The 12,704-nt window shown below is 43.6% G+C and overlaps 1 protein-coding gene across 1 annotated transcript; it reads left to right on the forward strand.

The window, feature by feature from the left end:
* Positions 1 to 211: 211 nt before the first annotated feature.
* Positions 212 to 4,289, forward strand: LOC136953772 (uncharacterized). Its single transcript, XM_067247176.1, has 11 exons — positions 212 to 291; positions 588 to 766; positions 904 to 997; positions 1,111 to 1,455; positions 1,557 to 1,674; positions 1,750 to 1,841; positions 1,972 to 2,086; positions 2,139 to 2,240; positions 2,321 to 2,491; positions 3,177 to 3,323; positions 3,460 to 4,289. Exons 4-11 carry the CDS (start codon positions 1,333 to 1,335, stop codon positions 3,687 to 3,689), a joined length of 1,098 nt encoding a protein of 365 aa, XP_067103277.1. The 5' UTR covers positions 212 to 291; positions 588 to 766; positions 904 to 997; positions 1,111 to 1,332; the 3' UTR covers positions 3,690 to 4,289.
* The last annotated feature ends 8,415 nt before the right edge of the window (positions 4,290 to 12,704 follow it).

Below are 12,704 nucleotides of genomic sequence, written 5' to 3' on the forward strand. Positions count from 1 at the left end.
ATACAAATTTTGTTACTGATGTTAACTACTATACAAACCAATTATCATGTGAAACACTTAAAGACAAATGGCATGGGTATTTAACATCTTAAAAATAAAATGCTTGCTAGCTAGCATGCTACTGTAGCAAAGCAAGCTACAGTCTGTAGAGACTTAGTTTACATCAGGCTATTTTTGGAAAACGAACTGACATTATTACCACTTTAGGTCGCTATGATCTTGTCCTCCCTGAAGCACATTGTGAATGTTGTGCCTCTCATTGGACACCTGCGCTGGAAGACGTTGTGCAAAGTGGGTACTGGCCAGGGACGGTCAACTTCAATAGCTTGTTTCATGTTGACGTTTTCCAGTCATACCTGGAGTTAAAAATTTCAGCACCTGGACTGTCCCGTCTGGCATTTATCACAATGCTAGACAAAAAAAACTGCCGCTTTGGAAGAGTGAGTACCGTGTGTGGCACTAATAGTGGATATATTCATCACTGCCCGGTAAACTATACACATTGTATATGTTTGGACAAATAAGATAAGAAATAACCTACATAGTATCAGACTATTCACTGATATTTTTTATTTTTATTGAAACAGAGTGGTAAAATATCTGGAGACACTTTCCACCAAAGCTTCATGGAATGGGCCATCTGCAGATATGAGGTTGACAAGATGTGCCAGGAGCAGCCGTTTGTCTGCCCTCCATGTACTCCCGAAATGCTTGCGGTAGCAGTGGATGGCAATCGCAAGCATTATCGTTTCAAGAAGGCAGGGAGGTATGTAATGCAAACTATTTACTGGTAACTCCTAAAGTATCCGGACAGTAATCTTCCACGTTAATAGAAATAATACAATGTAATAAACATTGTGTTGTAGAGTACCATCTGTTAACAGATGTAACTCCTTTGTGTAGTCAGGACAGTCATGGCCACTTGGAAGGTGTTTTCCTTTGCGAGGACAGCAAGGTGTCAGAGTTTGTAGACCATGTCCACAAGGCCACCAAGCATGTAAGTAATTTCTGTTTGTGACGTAGTTATTATTTGATTACAAGTTTGAATTTTAAATATTGTGTAGACCTTCATTGAACATTTTCAGGGATTTTGTGTGTGTTTATCCGAAGGTTCCCGGAAAGGGTGTCTGTGGTGGGGCTGAATTTGCTGCTGCTAAAGAGATCTCCTGAAAATCTAGCAGCAAGCTTGATGAAGAGGGCATTGAGCTTGCTGTCTGCAGGCATGGCACAATCCTTAGAGGCCTTAATATGTTTAGGGGGGAAATATATGCATATGCCCTCTACTTGCAGTAGGAATTGGGCAACACTGCAACTTTCTTCTGCACTGATCTTATGTGCAAGTACTGGCCCTACTTGCAGAAGGTCTGCAGAGTATGCCCAGAACTACAACATCTTCTAGGCATGAAGCCCTTTCTTTCTGTCCTCCATGCAAAGGCCCATGGAATGAAGTGTGAGGTACTGAACCAAACCTTTACTTCCTTACCTTTGTTATGGTTCCAGTTAACATAATCAGTACATGTACTGGATATTATATGGCATGTCTTCTGGCCCAATAGATCAAATGGGGTGGGGGGTTCCAGGAGAATGCTGCCTGCACCCTGGGAGAAGAAGTGGAGCAGGCCAACGCCTTCCTCTCCAGGATAGCCATTTCCACAAAATATATGTCAAAAGCTGGTAAGCATATTGACTTCTTTCACATCAACATGCATTCTAGAGCATGCCCTTGCACTGACCAATGTTCCTTTGCAGCACGCACTGACATGATCACACTCTTGTGCATGGGATGGAACCAAGCCAAGGTCCAGCACATGAGCTCCTACCTCAGCAGACGATTCCTGAAGGTACCCTGGAATGTTCTCAATGCAATAAAGCATATATATATATCATGTAGATCAACCATCTCATTCAGCCTTTGTTTTAGCCGTACGTCATAAAGTGCATAAGCATTTGTATTTTTCTTTCCTTATTTAGACCAAGCAAAGTCTGCAACAACAAAAAGACAGCTATGAGGCCTTAAAGACAGAGCTGTCAGTCGACAACTCCACAATCCTGCAGTGGGTGACCGATGTTCAGGAGTGGGCTGAGAGTGGGATGTCCGTACACAAAATGAACATTATATAATTTTACTACTTAACCAGCACCAGTGGAGGACAGTGATGCACCTGTGGAGTTGCAGAAGAAGATGGAGGAAATGTCTGCCAGCATCAGGCAGAGAACACATCGGCTGTACAGGCAGAATGGTTTGTTAGAGATCGGTTCAAGAAACCAGCCATGGCCATAATGTCAATCTAGGACACATGTCTATGTTAATGTTTTACAGACACAAACAAGGGTCGCCACAGGATGAGAGCCAAAATAAGAGAGGAGAAAGGGAAGCTGGCTGCCCTGGTCCTGGAACATAATACACTTGTCCAGCCATCCGAAAGAGTGGAGTCAGTGGAGTTAATCTTCCAGCCGGAATACATATTCCCCTGGCACGTTCCAACATCTGGTATGTAGCCTATAATTGTCATAAAAGTGAGCAAATCAAAGTAGTGCTTTTTGTGTTGTCCAGCACTTTTCGCTCATGCTTCTTATGGTTACTTGAATTAAAGTTTCCTTGAAATTGTAATATATTTCATGATGTTTTTGCGATGAACTGTGCTGACCGTTAAACACTGTAACATTTTTTTTGTTTATTTTCCTGAGGGCATTTACATAACATTTAGTCATTTAGCAGACGCTCTTATCCAGAGCGACTTACAGTAAGTACAGGGACATTCCCCCAAGGCAAGTAGGGTGAAGTGCCTTGCCCAAGGACACAACGTCCTTTGGCACGGCAGGGAATCAAACTGGCAACCTTCAGATTACTAGCCGATTCCCTAACCGCTCAGTCACCTGACTCCACCTGAGCAGTAAGTTATTTCCTAACTTCTTTTAGATAAAATGAATAGAAATTGGCGAAAAAGGTTTGTGGGTAGTAATAGCCACTTTCGATACTTTAGAGGCAAAAGCAATTAGGAAATAACACTTAATACTTATGAAATCAAATATCTAGTAAATATTATCTAAATATCTATATCTAAATCTAGTTTTACAAAATGTTATCATTGTATTAATGTATTCCTATTATTTTGTGTTCTTAACCACTTAACTGTCTTTTGTACATATTTTTGTTAAACAACTTTTTGCTTCAGATACTGACATTCTCACAAAAAAGGTCTTTGAGAAGGTCATGGGTATCCGGAGGCTGGAGGAGGAAGAAGTGGTCCTCGTCAAAGAGATGAAGCAGCACTGGGAATACCTGAAGAGACGTGCTGAGGTCTTGGAGCAGTCAATCTCTGGTAACGAAAAAGTGTGCATGTACACATTAACTCATTTTATATTGTTGCGATTTAGTAGCAGTTTCAATTAGGTTACTCTGGTGTTTTCCGTTGAGGACGCAAATGTTTAAATAAGCTTATTTATTTATTTATTTAGGTGACTGTTGGAACCTGTCACCAAAAGGGAGGAAGGGACTCCAAAGTTTGCACCAGAGGAAACTTACAGAGTTGAAGTCTCACCAGGCTGTAGTGAGACAGATGTATCTCCAACACCTCCACCTGGATCTTACAGAACCCGACCTGGACCTGGAAGAACTCCTGGAAGAGGGCCAGGACTGTTTAAGCTCTGACACCAGCTCAGATGATGACGACGATGTCAACACCTAGGCATCGACAGAATATCAATGTTATGCATTTGAATTTGGGTATTGTGAGACAAATAAATGCTTTTCTAGAACAATTTCTTGACTGGAAATCAATACATTTTACTTTTCTTGCTTCAGGTCTATGTACCTGTTTTATTAACAACATGCTCTACATCAGATCATGTTGCCTACCACTGATATCTAATAACATCTGCTACCCAAAAAAGGCATTACAATATATTTGCATGTTTCTATTCCCCTTATTTCAGGCAGTAAGACTCAGTAGTAGTTAATGAACACTTTGTACAATACATATTTTGGCTCGTATTTTGTTTACATACTAACACTTCTTTCTGTCTACCTGTATAACGCCCTCCACAGGCTCTGCCTGTCTTTCTGTTTCTGTCTTTCTGTTTGTCTGTGTATGTGTGCATCTCCAGGCTCCAGTGATCCAGTCCATCCTACCTGCACAAGATCCACACCTGTGGTCCAGTTTCCCAATAACTTGCGGTGACATACCCTGGTTTGCCCTGGTAGCTACGTTCCCAGCCTCGTTGTACTTCCAAGTCTATTATCTACTATTTGTATTCAAAGTGTTCTAATATTGCACTTTCTTGTGTCCCATGGGTTTTGTGTTTTATTGTCCAATAAACTTTGGTATTATTTTTACAAACATTGACTTGCATGGTTGGACTCACTTATGTAAGCCTACAAGCAACCGTCTGATCCTTTGCTTGGTGGAGATAAGAGTAGACTACCTATGAAGAGAAGACTTAGATTAAAAGTTAGGCCATTACAAGCGGATGTAAATTTGTTACCCTATTAACACCACATTGCATACAATGTTAAATGATGGATTCCTTGTGGCTGAATATGAATAATCTGTACTGGGAGTGCGGTGCGATGACGTCACATTCAGAATAATCCATGCCTTTATAAAGGTGATGGCATGAAGGTAGGCTATATGAATTATAAATTATATATTCTCATTTTTAGAGTGTTGAACACGTGGTAAGACGTACACAAGTTTTTAAAGTAATTGAATAGGTCTTTATATAATGTGCCCTACACTTAACTAAAATGATAACCATAGTGAACTTACATGGACTACAAATATGGCGCATATTAGCGTTAAAACATATTGGCGGGATCCTGGGAAATGTTTTTACTTTCAATTTAAAAACGTATTTTATGAGAAGATCTTTGTCCTCAGTTACATTTAAATCACTTAATATGACAAATATACATTGGTCTTTTATGAAAGACAAAATGTATCAGTACTCGAAAAGTCAACATTTAAATGTCTTTATATGTAACCTTTACTTAACATTATTTTACATCATAATCTTCAAACATGGTTCCAGTATGATGTGAAGAGGGTCAATATTGGTCGAAATACAAAATCCCAGGCTGATCCTAGCCTCAGCTAAAAAAACAAATTGAATAGAATTTTAGGAAATGACCTTTTCTAGGTGGCGCTGTTGATCCCCTGTAGGGGCTAGGGTTATGAAACTGAAAGACACAGTTTATATAACCCTAGTTATTCACTGTACCAAGCCAGGACTATGTGCCATGAAAGGAACCCTAACCCTAATTACCCTAATTAGGGTTACTAAATATAGGGGGCCCAGGGTTCAAAGGTCAATATATCAGATAAGGGTTTACAGGAATGTGTCAAACTTACATAAATGAACCTGCAAGCTAAGACCTTTCCAAAAATTGGTCCAAAAAAAGTATTTTTAAAATCGAAATCTGCCATTGCAGTGAGGTATCTTTCCAAGTATAGATTCCAAGACCATTCATAATCTAAATAGACTACCATCAGTGGTCAAAGTCAAATTATGTTTCGGTGGCACATAGTCCTGGTTTAGCACAAACAATATCAGGGTACAGACCCACTTGTGCATTTGTTTATCCCCAAACTTTAAAGATGATTAGTTGCTCTGCATAAGACATGGTCTAAACAGACCGTGCTAGGGTTAGGGGTTAGTTGTCCTTGGTGGTACATGTTCGTGGCTTGCCCTGATGAATATTTTGGACTAGTAAATACCTTTTTTCATATGGCCTTACCTCTAAGCCAGATAGAGGCTCAACAGCGCCACCTTGAAATGTTCATTTTCCAAATCTAAAATGTGTCTTGTACTCAAATGTATGCTGCTACCGGGCTGAAAATTTGCATGTTGCTCCATTGAGACATTCCATGCAGAGTGTGACAAAAACATTCAACACTTGAATATAATATAAAAAGTATGAAAAAAAGACATGCCAAAGTTTACCTTTGTAGAGCTGATTATATATAATGCTTATTGATCTATAATATATGTAGACTTTACATTTCAGATCAATCTGATATAAAATTGGAGATGATATTGATGTAAAACACAAATTACTAAAAGAACTACAAACGTATTCCATTAAACACTAAATCGAGATTTTGAACGACGCCATATTTGTAGTTCAACTACATGTTTCAAAGTTTACATGTTTAGGGTTTGAAAACAGAATATCTTAACAATTTATCACACACAAAGTATGTATGAATAGATTATAACATAATGGAGGTGTTGAGGAGGTAATCAATATTAGCATTAAATGCCCTAGTTGGCAATGGAGTAGTATTCTAAATGAGATGATGCATCGAGGGATTAGCCTACCCATGAGACTTTAGGTATATTCGACTTCATGCAGGGCCGGCGGCACCGACAGCCGGCATGGCTAACTTGAAGCAGTGAATGCCATCGGCTGGTCCGCGCCGCCGGCGCTGCATGAAGTCGAACACACCTTCTGTGTAGGTTAGGCCTACTTATATCATGGTGTATGGCAAGATTAGTTGGTAGCTATATTTAGCCAATTTAGTTTGTCATCATGTGTAATTTCGCATAATTAAAGACATGTTATTAGAAACTATCCGATTACTTCGTTTTACGATTGTTTGGAATCTCGTTTGTTTTAAAGAACGACAGTTAGCTATCATTAGCTTTCAGCTAAATCAGGGTTCCGTTGCGTAGCGATAAACTACACAAATATTAGGTGACATTTCGGGTGAAGCGCCACCTTGTGGTTCGGTTTTTCGTAACATTGTGTACGAAATCGAGGGACACAGAAAGACGTACACTATGTTACGAATAGGCGTAGCGATAAGCTACACAAATATTAGGTGACATTTCGGGTGAAGCGCCACCTTGTGGTTCGATCTTTCGTAACATAGTATACGAAATCGAGGGACACAGAAAGACGTACACTATGTTACGAATAGACTGTGAGGAGCTATATCACACGCAGAACTTCATCAACGCTCATCATTTTACGTCATCATCCCGACTCGGATTTTACGAAGGTCACTAATCGATATTAACGTGTGTGGTCATTATTGAGATAGTTGTCTGGAGTTATACAGAGTTAAATACGAATTTTTCGAAAGAAATCTGTATAATTCAAGATATCTGCCAGTCTGCCCTTCCAGAGCTGGCAAGAACCAGGCCTGTATATAGGCTACAGCCTATATATTTGGCGTATATATGGCACGCAAAATAGATGTGTAAACCCGTGTCACAGATACGCAGAAGTATGGGAGACTGGGTTGGGGACACAGAAAGACGTCCACTATGTTACGAATGGACTGTGTGGTAAGAGATCCTCGTCATATCAGACAGACCCATAACCTTCAAAACGACAGCATTGACAGCGACACATTGTAACAATTGCATGTCAGGCAAAAGGATAGTCTGGACTAAAAACATTCAGAACATATCACTCTCCTGTCCATCATTGGTGAGAACTTGGACTGGGCCCCGGCCACCCTTATGTGCTGATCACTGCCTTTGTTTCTTCCTAAATGTTTCATCTTCCATTAATGTAAATACATGTTCTATCAATTATAAACACTGTTTAATGGTTACAGCTGTACTTCATTGTTTACATACTTTTAATGAACATGATTGTCTAATTACTGAAATACTGTCATCACAAAACCAAACCACGCACGCACATTAAATAAGCAAATTTTATCTTTATTAATCACTTTTGGAAAATTGGCTGAAGGCTCCCAGGTGTCATCCCATTGTTCGCCACTGTAAAACATTTGAATAACTGAATTACTTCAGGGGGTTAATGCCCCCTACTCAGATATGCCGGCACACTGTACAGATAAAACACAGTATACAGATAAACACACAGCTATTTAGACAGTTTAATTACTTTACAGGAATTACTTACCAACCATAACAAGGTTGCCACCGCACGAGGACTTCTTCCCTGTCCTAAGCATTAAACAAACAAATCACATGGAAGAAAGGTTTTGATCTGGTTGTCAGGGTGTGAGAGGGGTAGGACCCAAATGCAAGGGAGTACACAGCCATACCGAAAACAAAGGGTTTCGGTATGGCTCGGACGAGGGGGCGCCCGGACGAGGGGGCGCGGACGAGGGGGCGCCCGGGGGCGCGGACGAGGGGGCGCCCGGGAGCGCGGACGAGGGGGCGCCCGGGAGCGCGGACACGGTGGCAGGCTGCGGCCAGGAGTCCTCGGGCGGAGGAGGCGGCGGCCAGGAGTCCTCGGGCGGAGGAGGCGGCGGCCAGGAGTCCTCGGGCGGAGGAGGTGGCCGGGGCACAGGGCAGGAACGAGGCGGCCGGGGCACAGGGCAGGAACGAGGCGGCCGGGGCACAGGGCAGGAACGAGGCGGCCGGGGCACAGGGCAGGAACGAGGCTGGGGCACAGGGCAGGAACGAGGCTGGGGCACAGGGCAGGAACGAGGCTGGGGCACAGGGCAGGAACGAGGCTGGGGCACAGGGCAGGAACGAGGCTGGGGCACAGGGCAGGAACGAGGCTGGGGCACAGGGCAGGAACGAGGCTGGGGCACAGGGCAGGAACGAGGCTGGGGCACAGGGCAGGAACGAGGCCGGGTACCGGCGGCAGGCGGCCGAGACTCCCCGGCAGGCACAGCCTCGGTGCTCTGGGTGCTGGGCGGCACAACCTTGTTCGTCCGGGCGCAGGGCGGCACAACCTCAGGATGAGGCAGGGGCACAGGGCAGGATCGAGGCAGGGGCCCAGGGCAGGACCGAGGCTGGAGTCGGGGTTCAGGCTGGGGCTGGAGCCGGGGTAGGAACCAGGACTTGGGGTGGGCCCTCCGCTGCAGGCTTCGGGGTCCACCACGGGCAAGTCGGGTCCCTAGGAAAGGGTTCAGGGAACTCTCTGCTGGGTCCATTTGTGGTCTTGTCATTCTGTCAGGGTGTGAGGAGGGGTAGGACCCGAATGCAAGGGAGTACACAGCCATACTGAAAACAAAGGGTTTTTTTCTGAAAAAAGCCAGGGACACGGATAGGGTACTCACATAGACAGGTAAGGTAATGACAAGACAAAGACTGGACACAAAACAGAAACCTAAATACACAGAACCAAACGACACACAGGTGGACACAATGACGCTAACGAGAACGAGACACAGGTGAAGACAATGACAGGGAAACACTAGGACAGGGCAAAACCAAAAACAGGGGGGCACGGCTGTGGCCGTGACACTGGTAAATGTATGAACATCCATTTATGTTTTAAGTATTTAAGAAATCCCCAAAAATTTTACCTAATTTTTCCTCTTGCCTACTACTTCTTGGAAGAGAAACACCTTATTATTTGCATGTACACGGCAAACTGCAAAAAAAGGTTAACAAAATAAAATAAAGACTTATCTTTGGTGGTGTTCTATTTAGTATTATGACACAATAGGGTGAATAATGTACATTTTGGTGATGATTATAGAGTAACGTGTCTTTAATTACTCCCTATCCCTAAACATGGCCTCTTGTCTAACACTAACTCTGAAATCTAAACAATGTCAGTCTGTCCACTGTGGGAGGTGGTGTCTTATTAGGTTCCAATAAGAGTACAAATCTACTTCAAATAATGCCTTCTGGTATCTCTGGGAGACAGACATCAGTATAACCAAGAACATGTCTGCTTATTGAAAAGCATGGTGCATGGTCAACCTTTCTTTTTGGGGGGGATGGTTGAACCACTTTTTATAGGCCGGCTTCTCTTCCTTCCCTGGATTGCATCTTTAGAATGAGCCGGAACAGTGGGCCCCTAAAGAGGAAGTATAAAGCCAAATGCATCCATTACAACAACAGTACTTCCTGTATTACAATGGTGTGTCTAGTGGAATTAGTCCACCTAATCAGCAGCAAGCTTCGCAATCAGCTGTTGTGTCATAAATAGACAGATTTGACAAATCTTAAACAATTACACTATGCAGTGACTAGCATTTATACATGTCTCATGCAATGAACGTGGTCACTGTACAAACTGTAAATATGATATTATACTGAAGTGAGTGAGACCAATATATTTGAAATATGTGAGTGGGAGGGGCAGATGTCCTCAGCTTCTGCAGGAGTGGGGGGGCAGATGTCCCCAGCTTCTGCAGGAGTGGGGGGGCAGATGTCCCCAGCTTCTGCAGGAGTGGGGGGGCAGATGTCCTCAGCTTCTGCAGGAGTGCGGGGGAAGATGTCCCCAGCTTCTGCAATATCATTGTTTCTGTAGAAAACTGAAGAAAAATACATATAAATGCAAATGAGTATATGATAATTATGAGTTATGTACATTGTTGTTTTAAGTGTCCACTTCCTAAGAACAAAATCCTAGTACGTGTACACTGATCAGCCATGACATTATGACCACTGACAGGTGAAGTGAAAAACACAGATTATCTCACTATCATGACACCTGTCAATGGGTGGGATATAGCCTATTAGGCATGAAAGTGAAAGTTTTATGTTGTCAAAAAGTTTTATGTCTTCAAATTACACAGATCTCAATACAATCGAGCATCTGTGGGATGTTCTGGACAAACATGTCCGATCCATGGACGCCCCACCTCGCAACTTACAGAACGGATCTGCTGCTAATGTCTTGGTGCCAGATACCACACACACTTGTTCAGGGAGTACAACGGTACTTAGGAATAGTTTGCTGGACCCAATGTTAGTTTCCTCAAGGATCACAATGACTCTTGCTTAGAGACTTGTTGCTCTTGTTGGTTAGTGGCTTGCTAGTGCTTGCTTTTCAACAGGTACACTTGCACTTATAGCGATTCATGTTGCTTAATTGTAACTTGTTTAACTGCATGCTCTTAAGGTTCTTCCCTTTGGCACTTATTTTTGGTTGTTCACAATATGTGCTTCATGTTTTGGCTACCCGCATTGTTTTTGTGGCTATCTTGTTGTTATTATCAGTGACCTATGCACTTTGTAAAGCTCTCTCTTGGAAGTCGCTTTGGATAAAAGCATCTGCTAAATGAATAAATGTAAATGTAGCACATATTCAGAGGTCTAGTGGAGTCGAAGGGTCAGGGCTGTTCTGACAAGGAGGAGAAAAAGAGGTCATACACAATATTAGACAGGTGGTCAAAATGTTATGGCTTTAGGGACTCACTACAATTTATCTTATCCTGAACCTGATAAAGTTATGAGGGGAAATTACAATTATTACATTGCCAACCCGAAGTATGCCTAACACATCAGAATCAGAATCAGAAAGGGATTTATTCGCCATGAAAGTTTGCACAGACAAGGAATTTGCTTTGGCAGGAAGGTGCATACAATAAACATATACCTAAAATTTAAATATGTGGACTAACTATACTAAGGGTACATAAACTAGCAGTACTAAGTGGGATAAATATAAGTTGCCGTAATTTACAATATAAAATACAAAAATACAAATATTACAAAAAATACAAATGTACAAGATACCATGTTGTGGTGCAGTGCAAAAGCAGAGTGATTTAGGCAATGAGTCATTTGAGTCAGTGTGGTCCCTTGGCCTTGTTGAAGAGGCCAACAGCGGAAGGGAAGAAACTGTTTTTGTGGCGTGAGGTATTGGTCCTGATAGACCGCAGCCTTCTGCCGGAGGGGAGTGACTGAAACAGGGAGTGTCCAGGGTGGGAGGAGTCGGCCACAATCTTCCTCGCTCGCCTCTGGGTCCTCGAGGTGTGCAGGTCCTTGAGGGTAGGCAGATTGCAGCCAATCACCTTCTCAGCAGTACGGATGATACGCTGCAGTCTGCTCTTGTCCTTGGCAGTGGCAGCAGCGTACCAGACGGTGATGGAGGAGGTGAGGATGGACTCAATGATGGCTGAGTAGAAGTGCACCATCATTGTCTTTGGCAGGTTGAACTTCTTCAGCTGCCGAAGGAAGTACATCCTCTGTTGTGCTTTCTTGATGAGGGAGCTGATGTTCAGTTCCCACTTGAGGTCCTGGGAGAGGATAGTGCCCAGGAAGCGGAAGGACTCCACAGTGTTGACTGGGGAGTCACACAGGGTGATGGGGGTGAGTGGGGCTGTGTTCCTCCTGAAGTCCACAACCATCTCCACTGTCTTAAGGGCATTGAGCTCTAAGTTGTTCTGGCTGCACCAGGTCACCAGGTTGGCCGCTTCCCACCTATAATCAGACTCGTCTCCACCAGAGATGAGCCCAATAAGGGTGGTGTCGTCCGCAAACTTCAGGAGTTTGACGGACGGATGACTGGAGGTGCAACTGTTGGTGTACAGGGAGAAGAGCAGAGGAGAAAGGACGCAGCCCTGAGGTGATCCGGTGCTGATGGACCGGGAGTCAGAGACTTGTGTTCCCAGCTTAACGCACTGCTTCCTGTCAGACAGGAAGTCTGTGATCCACCTGCAGGTGGAATCAGGCACGTTCAGCTGGGAGAGCTTGTCCTGAAGCAGGGCAGGGATGATGGTGTTGAAGGCAGAGCTGAAGTCCACAAACAGGATCCTGGCATAGGATGCTGGGGAGTCCAGGTGCTGTAGGGTGAAGTGGAGGGCCATGTTAACTGCATCGTCCACAGACCTGTTGGCTCTGTAGGCAAACTGCAGGGGGTCCAGTAGAGGGTCAGTGATGGATTTAAGGTGTGCCAGCACCAGGCGCTCGAAAGACTTCATTACCACAGAGGTCAGGGCGACGGGTCTGTAGTCATTATGTCCTGTTGGCCTTGGCTTTTTGGGCACAGGGATGATGGTGGAGGACTTGAGACAGGCTGGCACATGGCA

This window comes from Osmerus mordax, chromosome 12 (genome assembly GCF_038355195.1).
Source record: "Osmerus mordax isolate fOsmMor3 chromosome 12, fOsmMor3.pri, whole genome shotgun sequence".
Taxonomy (NCBI): Eukaryota; Metazoa; Chordata; class Actinopteri; order Osmeriformes; family Osmeridae; genus Osmerus; species Osmerus mordax.

Bases quoted from the DNA above. Each gene is read 5' to 3' on its own strand.
- LOC136953772 (XM_067247176.1), top strand. From the start codon at position 1,333: ATGTGCAAGTACTGGCCCTACTTGCAGAAGGTCTGCAGAGTATGCCCA. The intron at 1,842-1,971 runs GTACCCTGGAAT...TTCCTTATTTAG, and splicing joins TCAGCAGACGATTCCTGAAG to ACCAAGCAAAGTCTGCAACA. The intron at 2,087-2,138 runs GTGGGATGTCCG...CTACTTAACCAG, and splicing joins TGTTCAGGAGTGGGCTGAGA to CACCAGTGGAGGACAGTGAT.